General features: G+C 37.6%; 1 protein-coding gene across 3 annotated transcripts in view; it reads left to right on the top strand.

The window, feature by feature from the left end:
• Window positions 1–11,544, top strand: part of NUP107 (nucleoporin 107) — a 43,872-nt gene extending 32,328 nt beyond the window's left edge. For all 3 annotated transcript variants that reach the window (XM_058742076.1, XM_058742077.1, XM_058742078.1), the window contains 9 exons: window positions 598–636; window positions 943–1,093; window positions 1,427–1,539; window positions 2,849–2,951; window positions 3,409–3,569; window positions 4,344–4,469; window positions 7,028–7,141; window positions 10,606–10,773; window positions 11,142–11,544. In XM_058742076.1, coding sequence (XP_058598059.1) covers window positions 598–636; window positions 943–1,093; window positions 1,427–1,539; window positions 2,849–2,951; window positions 3,409–3,569; window positions 4,344–4,469; window positions 7,028–7,141; window positions 10,606–10,773; window positions 11,142–11,249 — 1,083 coding nt within the window. In that variant the 3' untranslated portion in view covers window positions 11,250–11,544. The remainder of the gene's footprint in view (window positions 1–597; window positions 637–942; window positions 1,094–1,426; window positions 1,540–2,848; window positions 2,952–3,408; window positions 3,570–4,343; window positions 4,470–7,027; window positions 7,142–10,605; window positions 10,774–11,141) is intronic.
• Window positions 11,545–15,853: the final 4,309 nt, after the last annotated feature.

Below are 15,853 nucleotides of genomic sequence, written 5' to 3'. Positions count from 1 at the left end.
GTAACCATTTAGGGCTCTAGTCTGTGAATGTAGAATGCTGGTGGTTATGTGGTTTTTGATAAATTCAAGAACTTTATCCCCATCAGCACCCAACTCTAAATCAGTCAACTAAGCTAACTGAACCAGACTCATTTTTGTGTGAGATTTAAAATTTCTGTTTTCTTTTTCTTTTTGTTACTTTTTTCCTAAATGATGATAACATTTTGGTCAGAGTACATGTAGAAGGCAGATGGTACAACAGTTGAAAGCTTGGGCTTTGAAGTAAGAATCCTGGGTTCACATCCTCACTCGGCAGCTTCTAGCTGTGTAATTCTGGGTAAATAAAACCTCCCTCGTTCCTTAGTTTAGAAATTCTTAATTCCCTCCTTGGTAAATTGTGAACAATAATAGTAACCGCCTACAAAAAGCTATGGTAAGGTTAAATCAGGCAATACATGAACTTTGCTAAGCGCTTAGCCTAGCGTATAGTGATTGCTCAGTGGTAAATATTAAAGTCATTAAATCATTTGATAGAATTTTTATTAGATATATTGCTGGTACACATAAACATAAACAGTTGTGTTTATAATTGGGTTGTATACTTTTTTTTCTATCAAGGAAGAAGTCTCCATTGAAGTTTTAAAGGCATACATCCAGGTAAACTTTGAGAATCCACAATTTGATTTTTTTTCCCCACCATTTTGATGAAAACAAAAATCAGAACAGTAGTGTGTTAATGCTCAGTGGCAGGAGAGCCATCAGAATCCATAAGAGATCTTTTAATTATTATAAGTACATTGTATTTGGAATTTTAAATTATCCTGTTTAGCAGCACAAATCCATGTCTATATGAATCTCTCATAAATATGTTTGAAATTTTGAAGTGAACTTTTTAAAAAGCACTGTTGATTCCAGAACCTGTTTTATTATTAACATCCTGTGATTTTTTTTTCTGTTTTTTAGCTTTTAATAAATGAGAAACATACAAATCTGATTGCATTTTATACTTGTCACTTGCCACAAGACCTAGCTATTGCCCAGTATGCGTTATTTTTGGAAGGTGTTACAGAATTTGAACAGCGTCACCATTGCCTGGAGCTGGCTAAGGAAGCAGGTAAAAATGGTTGAGAACTTTATCTGTTGGGCTTTGTAGGCAAGTTACCATTTTGGCATCAGTAACATTTATCTTTCCAGGTTTAAATTTTATTTCTTTTGAGAGAAAAAAAAATAAAAATTTTCATGGAATTCTGTTTTAGGAATAAAATGACTTACAACTCGTGTGTAAAATATCCTCATTTTGGCGTTTTCTTTTGTAACGTCTTTCGTATTTTATGGGTTACATTTTTAAGGAAATTTTATCCCAGTTTACCAAATCATTGTGACCATTTAGAGAATATTAGTGTGAATGATTAGTTCTTATTTTTGTCTCTTAAAAAAAATTCCTTAGATTTGGATATTGCGGCTATAACAAAGACTGTAGTTGAGAATACCCGAAAGAAAGATAATGGTGAATTCAGTCATCATGACGTGGCCCCAGCCCTAGATACTGGCACTACAGAGGTAATATGACTGGCAAGGGAGGTGTGTGTGTAACTCTGAATAATCCCTCATGTTGCTTTTTGGTCAACTTCCAACTTAGAATATTCTGGCGTCTTTTCTTTTTTTAAGAATTTTTCTTTGTCAGCCAAAACCTTTTAAATTATAAAAGCTGGCAGGAAAATGAAGGTCTTACGTAAGGGATTAAAATTATTTACAGTAGTATTGTGTTAAAGGAAGCTTCTTTATTATTATTTTTTAATGTTTATTTTTTGAGAGACAGAGACAGAGTGCAAGTGGGGGAGGGGAGAGAGAGGGGGAGACACAGAATCCGAAGCAGGCTCCAGGCTCTAAGCTGTCAGGACAGAACCCGACGCAGGGCTTGAACGCATGAACGGTGAGATCATGACCTGTGACCTTAGCCAAAGTGGGATGAGCCGACTGAGCCACCCAGGTGCCCCGGGAAGCTTCTTTAACAGAAAAAAGTGAGCTTTGGGTTTTTGCTCTTCAGACTATTCTAGATACTTGACCAATCACTAACTCTTCAGTAGTTTACTTATCCTATTTTCAGACAGGACACCTGGGTGTCTCTGTTGGTTAAGCATCTGACTCTTGATTTTGGCTCAGGTCATGATCTCATGGTTTGTGGGATTGAGCCCCAAGTTGGGCTCGGTGCTGCTATTGTAGAGTCTGCTTGGGATTCTCTCTCTCTCCCTTTCTTTCTGCCCTTCTCTTGCTCTCTCTTTCTCTCTCTCAAAATAAACATCTTTTTTAAAAGGGTTTTGTTTTGTTTTGTTTTAATTTTTTTTTTTTAATGTTTATCTATTTTTGAGACAGAGAGAGACAGAGCATGAATGGGGGAGGGTCAGAGAGAGAGGGAGACACAGAATCTGAAGCAGGCTCCAGGCTCCAAGCTGTCAGCACAGAGCCCGACGCGGGGCTCGAACCCACGGACCGTGAGATCATGACCTGAGCCGAAGTCGGACGCCCAACCGACCGAGCCACCCAGGCGCCCCTGTTTTGTTTTTTTAAAGAAAGTTTTATCTAGGAAAGAAAAATTTTTTAGAATAACAGTTAAGTAATGACCTGGTTAAGTTGGTGGGACACAGAATATTTAATTCCAGATTCACACTCCAATATGTTTTTTTGTAATTTAGTAGAGAGCTATTAAATGTGAAAAGAAACTAAAGAAAGGTAGATTCTTTCATAATTCTGTATAACTTGGGGGAAAATCATGTTTACTAGAAGTGCAGATGTAAGTTAATTCTACTAATTTGCAAAATATCTTAGAAAAATAGCAAAACTGATGTCTTTTTTCCAATTAAATACATAGGAGGACCGCTTAAAAATTGACGTAATTGACTGGTTGGTATTTGACCCAGCACAGAGGGCAGAAGCGCTAAAACAAGGCAATGCGATAATGAGAAAATTCTTGGGTATGCTTTATTTTAATACTTTTTAAAGTTTTTGTTTGAATCCATATATTCCTAAATTTAGTTTTAACTGGTTTTCTAATCCTTCCAATGGGCAGGGGAGGACAGATGACAAAACAGCCCTTCTTGTATATCAAATCTGATGTTATGAAACAAAACATATAACAATGGATTTTCATTGTCTAATCAATTTTTCATATAATCTCAAGGCTTTGAAAAATATAATTGCTTTAAGACACAAAAGTAGGTAAAAGCAACTGCATTTAATGTATCCTTTTGTGGCTGTCGCATTGGAATAAGGAAAATCCTGGTCATTAGGTAGAAAGATCCCCCACACCTTTAATAGAAGTACATTGGGACTGGAGATGCTTATAGCTGACTGTAAAAGTTGCAAACCAATGATTTGGCTCCTTTATAAACAATTATACAGAAATTCACACGTGTACCATCTTTTTCACAGCATCAAAAAAGCATGAAGCTGCAAAAGAGGTATTTTTGAAAATTCCTCAGGATTCGATAGCAGAAATCTATAATCAGTGGGAGGAACAAGGAATGGACAGTCCACTTCCTGCTGAAGATGATAATGCTATCAGAGAACATTTATGCATTAGAGCTTATTTGGTGAGATTGTAAAGAAAATCACAAATGTGCCTATCTTCCTGATGACTTTTCTGATTCACTCTCAGACTTTGAACTGTTTTTCAGAAGTGGTGATTGACTTATTATCTTATTTCTCTTGTGACTGTGGTACTGACTGATCCACAGGAACATTGAAATCGTGATCTGGCCTTCATTGGCCTTAAGTATCTAATCAATGCCAACCAACCAAGAACATCTCCTGCGGTAGTGTGTGTGATGTCTGAAACTTAGTTTTCTTAAGATTCTTTGAATGCTTGTATCAACTTTAATATTTCTTTTTCTCTTTCTCTTTTTTGGCAAAAACAGAAAAGCGAAATATTCTAGAGTCTTTATAACTAAAATAACAACATACTCATTTAAAATTCATTCAGCAAATAACAATTACATTGGGCTAAGTTCTAGAGCTACATCTGTGGATAGCAGTCTATCCTTGCCCTCTAGAAGCTAATGGGCTAGTCAAGAAGACAGACAAGTAGACATATGTACATCACAGAATGGTAAAGGTCAAGATATGTGTATGACCAGGTGCTGAGATAGGAGTAGGTGCCAGAAAACACAATATATGCGTACCTTGCTGGTGTTTACCACTTGACAAAATATTTATTCACAGTGATTTTTTTTGTGTGCAAAAAATAAATATTGAACAGTTCTGTTTCTTGATGCCGCAAAATTACTTCTAAGAACCAGATTTTAAGTACTGTGTTGAACATATGGAAAACCCGTGGTTTTTTTGTATTTTTCTATTTTACATCTTAGGAAGCCCATGAAACCTTTAATGAGTGGTTTAAGCATATGAATTCAGCTCCACAAAAACCTACATTGATACATCAAGCAACTTTTACGGAGAAAGTGGCTCATGAACACAAAGAAAAGAAATATGAAGTAAGTTGAATATAGATAAGATGTGTCTATTGCATCTTAAAAATACAGGTCATATGTTTCACATTTTTAAAAAAAATTTAATTCCAGTATAGTTGACATACAGTGTTATGTTAGTTTCAGGTGTACAATATAGAAATTCAGCACTTCCATATATCCCCCTGTGCTCATCACAAGTGCGCTCCTTAATCCTCATCACCTACTTCCCCCATTCCCCCCACCCCATTCCCCTCTGGTAACCATCAGTATGTTCTCTGTAAGAGGTTAAGAGTGTGTCTCTTGGCTTGTCCCTCTTTTTTTTTCTTTGCTTGTTTTGTTTCTTAAATCCCACATATAAGTGAAATCATATGGTATTTGTCTTTCTCTGACTTATTTCACTTAGTGTTACACTCTCTAGCTCCATCCCTGTCGTTGCAAATGGCAAGATTTCATTCTTTTTTTATGGTTGAGTAATTTTCCATCATACACACACACACACACACACACACACACATTCACATCACATCTTTATTCATCTATCAATGGACATTTGTGCTGCTTCCATAATTTGGCTATTGTAAATAATGCTACTGTAAACATAGGGATACTGCATGTATCCCTTTGAATTAGTGTTTTTTTATTTTTTGGGTAAATATCCAGTGGTGTGATTTTTGAGGAACCTTCATACCATTTTCCACAGTGGCTGCCCCAGTTTGCTTACCCACCAGCAGTGCACAAGGGTTCCTTTTTCTCTACATCCTCGCCAACACTTGTTGTTTCTAGTGTTTTTGATTTTAGCCATTCTCACAGGTGTGAGGTGATATCTCATTGGAGTTAAGTTTTGATTTGTATTTCCCTGATAAGGAGTGATGTTGACCATCTTTTCATGTGTCTGTTGGCCATCAGGATGTCTTCTTTGGAGAAATGTCTGTTCATTTCTTCTGCCCATTTTTTAATTGGATTATTTATTTCGAGGATGTTATTTGTATAAGTTCTTTAATATATTTTGGATACTAGCCCTTTATCAGATATGTCATTTGCAAATATCTTCTCCCATTCAGTGGGTTGCCTTTTAATTTTGTTGATTGTTTCCTTCACTGTGCAGAAGCTTTTTATTTATTTGTTTGTTTGTTTATATTTTTTTATTTTTTCTTCTTTTTTCTTTTTTTTTTAATTTAAATTTCTTAAAAATTTACATCCAAATTAGCATATAGTGCAACAATGATTTCAGTAGATTCCTTAATGCCCTTTACCCATTTAGCCCATCCCCCCTCCCACAACCCCTCCAGTAACCCTCTGTTCTCCATATTTAAGAGTCTCTTATGTTTTGTCCCCCTCCCTGTTTTTATACTATTTTTGCTTCCCTCCCCTTATGTTCATCTGTTTTGTCTCTGATATTTGTCTTTCTCTGACTAATTTCACTTAGCATAATACCCTCCAGTTCCATCCATGTAGTTGCAAATGGCAAGATTTCATTCTTTTTGATTGCCGAGTAATACTCCATTGTGTGTGTGTGTGTGTGTGTGTGTGTGTGTGTGTGTGTGTGTACATACACACACACACACACACACACACACACACATACATACACCACATCTTCTTTATCCATTAATCCATCGATAGACATTTGGGCTCTTTCCATACTTCGGCTATTGTTGATAGTGCTGCTATAAACATGAGGGTGCATGTGTCCCTTCAAAACAGCACACCTATGTCCCTTGGATAAATGCCTAGTAGTGCAATTGCTGGGTCGTAGGGTAGTTCTGTTTTTAGTTTTTTGAGGAACCTCCATACTGTTTTCCAGAGTGACTGCACCAGCTTGCATTCCCGCAGAAGCTTTTTATTTTGATGTGGTCCCAATAGTTTATTTTTGCTTGTATATGTAGAAAGATGTTGCTACAGCCAATGTCAGAGATAATAGTACTGCCTGTGCTCTCTTCTAGGATTCTTGTGGTCAGGTCTCACATTTAGGTCTTTGAATGAATTTATTTTTGTGTGTGGTGCAAGAAAATGGTCCAGTTTCATTCTTTTGCATGCTGTTGTCCAGTTTTCCCAACACCATTCATTGAAGAGACTTTTTCCCATTACTCTCTCCTGCTTTGTTGAAGATTAATTGACCATATAACTGTGTGTTTATCAGGTTATATATTTAAAGAAGCAGGTTTTTTGGCAGTTATATTCTTATTGTAATAGGTGATATTTCTGTTAATATTCTTTGGGAAAAAAAGCCATGTGTTTAGTTACTTTTCTGTAGGTTATTAACCAAACGTGAAAAATGCCTTCAGATGACATTAGTGTTCAGTTTTAGTGTTTTATTTAACTACAGTCTGTTGATACTTATTTTTGTATTTGGCTGATTAAAGTCAACTCTTTTTTTTTTTTTTTTAAGTTTTATTTATTCGAGTAAGCTCTACACCGCACAGAGCTCAAACTCAAGGTCCCAAGATCAAGAGTCGCGTGTTCCTCTGTTAAGTCAACTCTTTAGAGTGATGTTCCATGTAAATATTCCTGTGTGTGCTTTACAAATACATTATTTATTGGTTTTGGTCTGTTATATGTCTGCCCTTATGTTTGTTTTGCAGATGGATTATGTTATTTGGAAAGGGCATTTGGATGCCCTAACTGCTGACGTGAAGGAGAAAATGTACAATGTCTTGTTGTTTGTTGATGGAGGGTGGATGGTGGATGTTAGAGAGGTAAGCTTGTGCCTTGTGTACAGCTAAAAAAAAGTCTTTTTTCAAAAGGCTCTTTCTCTGAATAGGAGCATCTACAGATCTTATATAACTGTTGTACTTAGAACATCTCATAATTGAAACCTAAACTGAAAATACTAGCTAAGGAATAGAAATCTTGACTCTTGGATAAAGTATTTCTTCAGATTTAATATGTTCATTCAGGATACTAAAATCTAATTTTTTTAAATTCTGGACCTGAAAATTTAATTATATGTCATATTCAACTCAATTTAAGGATATGAAGGTAGGTCTAATAACCGTGGCTCTCACCTATGAGCTATTCATGTAAATGACTTGGGGAGCTTTTCAAAAATGGGGTGCAGCCTCAGAGATTCTGGTTTGATTGGTCAGAGGTAGGTCAGGGGAGGGTGGTTGTTTTCTGTTTGTTTTTTTTAATCTGGCATGAGAGCTTAGATGTGTATCCTGGGTTGAGAACCAGTTACAAAAGTACTAAATGTCGTAACAAAGCACAGGTTAAGTATTTTGTGAGTTCAGAAAAAGAAAAGGTTGCTTCTCACTAGAAGAGGTCTAGATAGGATGCTTGAAATGTATAGCATTTGACTGATTTCTGAATGAATGGGGTAGAATCTGGATGAGTTGAGATAGGAGAAAGGAGGCATACTGCAGGTAACTATTCACATGAGTGGAAGACGCTGAGGCCTGATCCTAGAGCGTAAAAGAAACCAGGAGTGACCAGCTTTGCCTCTGTAGACCTCATGATCTGTCTAAGGGGAAGTGGAAATGCTGGATTTTTGGATGTGTGGTGTAGTATTTTGAACAGAAAACCATAGAAGCATTCTCAGTATCTTTCCTTCTGCTATTCTCCATATCTTGATATATTCCCTTTTTTTTTTTTTAGGTACTATATTTTTCTAGCTCCTCTAGCTCCCCTTTTCTGACCAGAAGCAAAAAATGATAGGTTATAAGGCTAGATTAGAGCCCCTATTTACTACTACTCCTGATACTGTAGTTATCTTAAAATTCTCCCTGAAGTTCATAATAGAACTCTGCTGATTTCTTACACGGTTTTGAACCTTCAGTAGGTTGCTTGGGCTAAATTTTTCTCTTCAGATTCATGCTGGTATTCATGAAGATAAAATTTTAATGTTGCCAAATGCTACTTAAGTATTTAAATTTTGAAAAGACTTGAGTATTTATACATAAATCTTTGTTCTAAATTATTAATTTTAGTAGGTCAGATGATGAAAGTTACAAAATGGACGGTCTGGAGTATTGTAAAAATAGAGTTGACAAGAGTCACTGGTTCTGAGTGACTGGGTCGCTCGCATCTTTGCCCCTGCAGCCTTGGGGACAGACGGCATGGAAGCACAGATAGCAGTCACTCAGAAGGAAGCAGGCTTCTCATTCTTAGCAGGCTCCAGCTGCTCATTTGACTTATGAGTAAGACCTTGATTTTAAATCCCCCTCTGAGAGTAGGGAGTGCCTATTTGAGGAAAGAAATGAAAGTGCTTTCCCTTTTAAAGCTAAGAAAGCATGAGGTATGCATTTTAATATTTACCGTTCTATATTTCTATCTCAAAACAAGACTAAAAGATTGATAGTAATGTTTCCTGTGTGTGGAAACCTGACCTAGGTCAGCATCAGTCAGTACAATTATTCATTGGTAGAATTACCACATTACATTTTATTGCTTCCTGCCACCACGTACATCTACCTTTGAAAAATGCTTTAGCAACTTAATACTCTAGTCTGTCACATGAAGATACTTTCACTGATTCATATAAGTGGTCCTAAAGGAAGAAAAGTCCAAATTCTAAGAAGATTCTGCCTTTAAAAAAATTAGGTTTTTAAAAAAAAATTTTTTTAATTTTTAAAAATTAGGTATTTTATTAGGCTTTTCTAAAGATCAGTTATTTAGCTTGCTTTTTTTTTTTTTTTCTTTTTTAAGTTTATTTTGAGAGAGAGTGAGAGCCAGGAAGGGGCAGAGAGAGAGAGAGGGAGAGAGAGAAACCCAAGCAGGCTCCGTGCTATCAGTGCAGAGGCCAGTGTGGGGTGGGGCTCGATCTCCTGAGCCGAGACCCAGAGTTCGGACGCTTAACTGACTGAACCACCTAGGAGCCCCTAGTTTGTCTTGTTTTCTGTTTTATCTTACACTATGAATTCTGTGGATTTCCTTCCTATATTTAAGATTATTTCATACATTTTAAAGCTGGATACTTTATTATTATTTTAATGATTCTAGTTTTCAAATCTGTTATGACAAAATGCCTTGGATATATTTCGGTACTCTTACTGCCCACATAATTTTTAGAAGATCCACATATATTTAGAAATGCTAATTGTTTTCTCTACATTAAGTTTTCCTCATATATCTGTTAGTTCTCTCATTAATGGTATTTTTCAAATTTATAGGTTTTTTTAGTTATATATATGTATATAGATAGGTAGATAGATAGATAGATAGATAGATGTTTATTTTTGAGAGAGAGAGAGGAGACAGAGTGTGAGCAGGGAAGGGGCAGAGAGAGGGAGACACTGTATCCGAAGCAGGCTCCAGGCTCTGAGCTGTCAGCACAGAGCCCTACATGGGGCTCGAACTCACGAACCATGAGATCATGACCTGAGTCGAAGTCAGACACTTAACCGACTTGAGACACGCAGGCGCCCCTAGTTTTTATATTTTTGAAAAATTATACAAAGGAATCCTAAATTCACATTGCTTAAAAACAAAGTTTGCAGTGACATTGTCCTTCTGTGTATGCCTCTCCCCACCTTCCCCCACCCCCATCATGACCTTTCTCCCCAGCAGCAATCACCACTGTCAGTTTGGTGTCCTTTCTGGATGTTTTTCAATCTGTACGCATACATCCAGGGGAAAGGGGCTTATTTTCTGTTCTGATTTTTGTTCTAGCAATATTTAGTCTCTAACTCTTACTGTTTTAAGCATTTTTTTTTTTTTAAATGTTTATGAGAAAGTGACAGAGAGTGAGTCGGGGAGGAGCAAGAGAGAGGGAGACACAGAATCTGAAGCAGGCTCCAGGTTCTGAGCTGTCAGCACAGAGCCCGATGCGGGGCTCAAACCCACGAACCTCAAGATCATGACCTGAGCCAAAGTCAGACGTTTAACCAACTAGCCACCCCAGGCGCCCCTAAGCATGTTTTTGTTCAAGACATAATTATTAGACATACAAATTCAGAAGCATTTTGTTTTCATTATCAGACCTGGGACTCCTCTAGTATATTTTGTTTACCTTCATGCTTTTTTACCAAAAAATGGTGTCTCTAGCTATCATGATTAAAATCCTGCCTTGTTTTATTTTGTTTTTAATGGGCATCACAAGCTTTAGAGAAACCCCATTAGGTTCTACCTGTTACATTTTGGTTTTGATTTACTACTTGATTTTTTTTTTGTGACACTACTTAGCTTAAACTTGTTAAGATGACAACTTGATGTCTGTCTATAGGATGCTGAAGAAGACCATGAAAGAACACATCAAATGGTTTTACTGAGAAAGCTTTGTCTGCCCATGTTGTGTTTTCTGCTTCATACCATATTGCATAGTACCGGCCAGTATCAGGAATGCTTGCAGTTAGCAGACATGGTATCCTCTGAGCGCCACAAACTGTATCTGGTAAGTTCTAGAGCATTTGCAGTTTTAAATTTTAGTGATTTGAGAAGCTCTGTAGTAATATTTGACTTTGTGAGATGTGTCTACATTTTTTAGATGTTCTTAGATTTTCTTAAAGTAATGGTCCAGTTCTAATGTTTGTTCTTTTCTCCAAAAATATGTACATATTCGTAAGCAGTTAGAAGTAAATAGATTGGCTCAAAGAAATAGCTTTGAAGTTCTTGGACCACGCTAACATACTGGCCTCCAGCTACATAAATCGTTTTAAAGAGGAATTTCTTCTTACATTAAGCTAATCTGGTTGATTAGGTGACTCCAAGTTCATAGATTCTTCCTTGTTCTCATTCTCTTTTTCCTTTTCTTAAAATCAGGTATTTTCTAAGGAAGAACTGAGGAAATTGCTACAGAAGTTAAGAGAATCCTCTCTAATGCTCCTAGATGAGGGACTTGATCCATTAGGATATGAAATTCAGTCATAATCCATCCACTCTTTGTGATCTCGCTAATTTCCATGATAAGTGGACTTTTCTGTAAAATATACATATTTGTAACTACTGGGTTTTTTTCTTTTGCATTGTCCTGGGGAAAATGCTTGAAAATTTAGACATTTGAATTTTGTATTTTTTGGAATATTATGGTGATATACTTTGAAATTTTAATGTATTATGTCAGTATTTCCCTGTGTTTATTAATAAAATTATATAAAAATTAAAATTTTCTGTTCTTACAAGTTCCAGGATTGTCTATTATGTAATGAATGAGAAGTTGAATTTCTTATTATCATATTTTTCTTCTGTGATCATAAGTACTCTAATATCTCAAAATTATAAAGAGGATGAAAAGTAGATACGTTTCTAAGCCAGTTATGTAATTGCTCATAAAACGTAATACTTTTTAAATACTACAGGTAACATGAATATAGCAAGACTTTTGTCTAATATTATGCTCTTGTTTATTTTGAAAACATTTCTCTTTTATTAACCTCTCAGCAAACTGGCTACTAAAATAAGTGGGGGGCACCTGGGTGGCTCAGTCGGTTGAGCATCCAACTTCAGCTTAGGTCACGATCTCGCGGTCCGTGAGTTCGAGCCCCGCGTCGGGCCCTGGGCTGATGGCTCAGAGCCTGGAGCCTACTTCCGATTCTGTGTCTCCCTCTCTCTGGCCCTCCCCCGTTCATGCTCTGTCTCTCTCTGTCTCAAAAATAAATAAACGTTAAAAAAAAATTTTTTTTAATAAAATAAGTGGGATCTTGCAAAGACTTAATGTAGTATCTGGTACATAGAAAGCACTGAATAAACTAGGAAATACAAAATGAGTGGAATCTAGTCCAGCCCTTCTAGTAGGGGAAATAAAACAAATACATTTTTAAAATACCATCAAGGGGCGCCTGGGTGGCGCAGTCGGTTGAGCGTCCGACTTCAGCCAGGTCACGATCTCGCGGTCTGTGAGTTCGAGCCCCACGTCAGGCTCTGGGCTGATGGCTCGGAGCCTGGAGCCTGTTTCCAATTCTGTGTGTCTCCCTCTCTCTCTGCCCCTTCCCCGTTCATGCTCTGTCTCTCTCTGTCCCAAAAATAAATAAAAAATGTTGAAAAAAAAAAATTTTTTTTTAAAATAAATAAATAAAATAAAATAAAATACCATCAAAAAATGCAAGTAATCTGGGGCACCTGCGTGGCTAAGTTGATTAAGTCTCCAACTCTTGGTTTTAGCTCAGGTCATGATCTCATAGTTCGTGGGTTTGAGTCCTGCATCAGGCTTCATGTTGACAGTGTAGAGTCTGCTTGAGATTCTTGCTGTCCTCTCTCTGCCCTTCTCCCCCCCCCCCCCCATAAATAAATAAACTTAAAAAAAAAAACGCAAGTAATCTGAGCAGGAAGAAACTACTTCCAGCTAGGACGTCTCTGAGGACGAAGCACTGGAGTTGCCGTTTGAGTAATGCACTGAATTTGCAAAGGCAAAGATACGGCCCAAGAAGGGTGAGGCACTGCATGTTGGGAAATCGGTATGTGCAAGGCTCAGAAATGGTGCTGCCTGTTCATGAATCAGCAAATACGCCAAATTGACGAGAGTTTAGGACTTACAAGGGGGAATAACTAAGATAATGTGACTCTAAAAACACGGTCCAGATTAGTAACTCCTAAAGCTGGCTGAACATCTGAGTTACCTGAGGAATTTCTTAAATACATATTTATAGATGCCACCACTACAGATGTCTGGCAAGGGGGCCTGGGATAGTGTCTTAGAACTTGTACTTTTAAGTAGAATATGCCATAGGGGATTCTAATTAGTTTGGGATATTCTGGCTTAAATGATCCTCCCCTTGTACCCAAGGCAGACAGCAGTAGTTGTCCTAACATTGTTCTGTCATCAGCTGGGGAAAGGTGGAGAAGCAGTGGACTCTGCCTCAAGTTTTTACTGATGCTAGTGAAACTGATCCAAAGATGAAACATTTACTTCCCAAAACCTCTTTCATTTTTAGACATTAAAAAAATGAGATGGGGCACCTGGCTGGTTCAGTAGGTTAAGCGTCTGACTCTTGGTTTTGGCTCAGGTCATGATCTTGCAGCATCATGGGTTCAAGCCCTATGTCGGGGTCTGTGCTGACAATGTGGAGCCTGCTTGGGATTCTCTCTCTCCCTCCCTCTCTCCCTCCCCCACTCGTGCTCGGTCTTTCTCAAAATAAATAAATAAAATTTTTAAAAATTAGAGCATTATGAACAGACTTGAAAATCTAAATCTTAAACTATGTATAAGACTTGTATGCTAAAAACTACAAAATACTGTTAAAGGAAACCAAAGAAGACCAAAGTAAATGGAGAGGCACACCATGTTCGTTAAATGGAAGACTCAACATAGTGAAGATGTCATTTCTCCCCAAATTGATAATCAGGTTTAACACAGTTCTTATCAATATTTCAGCAAGAAAATAGATTGTATATTAGTTGCTGTGCTTGAATTAATTTTCTTAGGTGTGATTGTTGTATTGGGGCCAGATAGGAGAGCATCCTTATTCTTTTTCTTTTTTTTTTTTTAATGTTTATTCTTGAGAGAGAGACAGAGCATGAGCAGGGGAAGGGCAGAGAGAGAGAGGGAGACACAGAATCCGAAGTAGACTCCAGGCTCCAAGCTGTCAGCCCAGAGCCCGACATGGGGCTCAAACCCACGGACCACAAGATCATGACCTGGACTGAAGTCAGACGCTTAACCGACTGAACCACTCAGGCGCCCCGAGAGTATCCTTATTAAGAGATACACACTAAACTATTTAGAGATGAAAGGTCGTGAAGTCTGCATTTTACTTTAAAATGGCTTAGCTTTAAAATAAAAGTCTACACTGGGGCGCCTGGGTGGCTCAGTCAGTAAGCGTCCAACTTCAGCTCAGGTCATGATCTCGTGGTCTGTGGGTTCGAGCCCCGCGTCGGGCTCTATGCTGACAGCTCGGAGCCTGGAGCTTGCTTCAGATTCTGTGTCTCCCTCTCTCTCTGCCCCTCCCCCGCTTGTGCTCACTGTCTCTCAAAAATGAATAAATGTAAAAACAAAATAAAAAAAATAAAAGTCTACACAGATAAATATGTCAAAATATTAACTAGGGACTCTGTGAAGGGCACAGGAGTGTTTATTATACTAACCTTTCAACTTTTCTGTAGATGTAAAAATCTTCAAAATAGAAGATTTGGGTGGAGTTAAATAATGACAGGACAACTGAATATCCATATGGAAAAGAACTGTGACCCCCACTTTATACCATTAATAAAAATTAATTAGAGATGGATTATAAAGCTCAATATTAAAGCTAAAACTAAAGCTTTGAAGAAAAGGAATACCTTTATGACCTGCAGATAGGCAAAGATTTCCTATACAAGAAAAAAATGACAGAAAGCCATAAGCATAAAGGAAAAAATTTAATCCTTAGACTTCACCAAAATACAAAACCACTCATCAAAGACACCGTTATGAAAATAAATAAGGTAGACACAGACTAGGAGAATATATTTCCAAAAATATATCAGATCTTTGGTCAGAAAAAACTCCCACTCAGAATATATAAAGAAATCTTACAACTCAATAAAGCAAAAAGTGGGCCAAAGAATAGATGATTCATAAAGGAAGATAATGCATAACCAATAAGCCCACGAAAAAGTGCTCAAATCAATGGAGAATGCAAATGAAAACCACAATGAGATATCACCACACATCCATCAAAATGGCTAAAATCAAAAAAGACTGACACAACCAAATTGTGAGGTTGTGGAACAGCTGTGATACACCTGCTGGGGGAATATAAAATGGTACAATCTTTGGGGAAAGTTTTGACTTTCCTATAACCACCTATCCTTTAACCTAGAAATTTCACTCCTCTGTATTTATCCAAGAAAATGAAAATAAATTCTACAAAAACATGATGCACACATATTCATAGCAGCATTATTTATAATAGTCCAAAACTGGAAATGCCCCAAATGTCCATAAATAGAATGACTATAAACAAATTGTGGAATGTTCATACAAAACAATACTACTCAGCAATATGAAAATGGAAAAACCGATCTACTCAACAAAAGAACCTAGGGGCGCCTGGCTGGCTGAATTGGAAGAGTATGGGACTCTTAATTACAGGGTTGTGAGTTTGAGCCCCATGTTGGGTGTAGAGATTACTAAAAAAATAAATAATTTTAAAAAATATTTTGAGAGAGAGCAAGCAGGGGAGGGGCAGAGAGAGAGAAAATCACAAGCAGGCTCTGCACTGTGCCTGACACGGGGCTCGAACTCACAAACCGTGAGATCATGCCCTGAGCCGAAAATCAAGAGTCAGACACTTAACTGGGAAAAAAACAAAAACAAAAGCCTAGATACAGGGGCACCTGGGTGCCTGGGTGGCACGACTGGTGGCTCAGTCGGTTAAGTGTCCAACTTCAGCTCAGGTCATGATCTCGCAGTTCGTGAGTTCATGCCCCACACTGGTTTCACTGCTGTCAGCCTGTCAGCGCAGAGCCCACTTTGGATCCTCTGTCCCGTCTCTCTGCCCGCCCCCCCCCCCAAAAAAAACACACAAAAACAAAACCTAGATGCAAAAAGTACATAC

This window comes from Neofelis nebulosa, chromosome 8 (genome assembly GCF_028018385.1).
Source record: "Neofelis nebulosa isolate mNeoNeb1 chromosome 8, mNeoNeb1.pri, whole genome shotgun sequence".
Lineage (NCBI taxonomy): Eukaryota > Metazoa > Chordata > Mammalia > Carnivora > Felidae > Neofelis > Neofelis nebulosa.
This window is presented reverse-complemented; position numbering and strand designations above follow the sequence as displayed.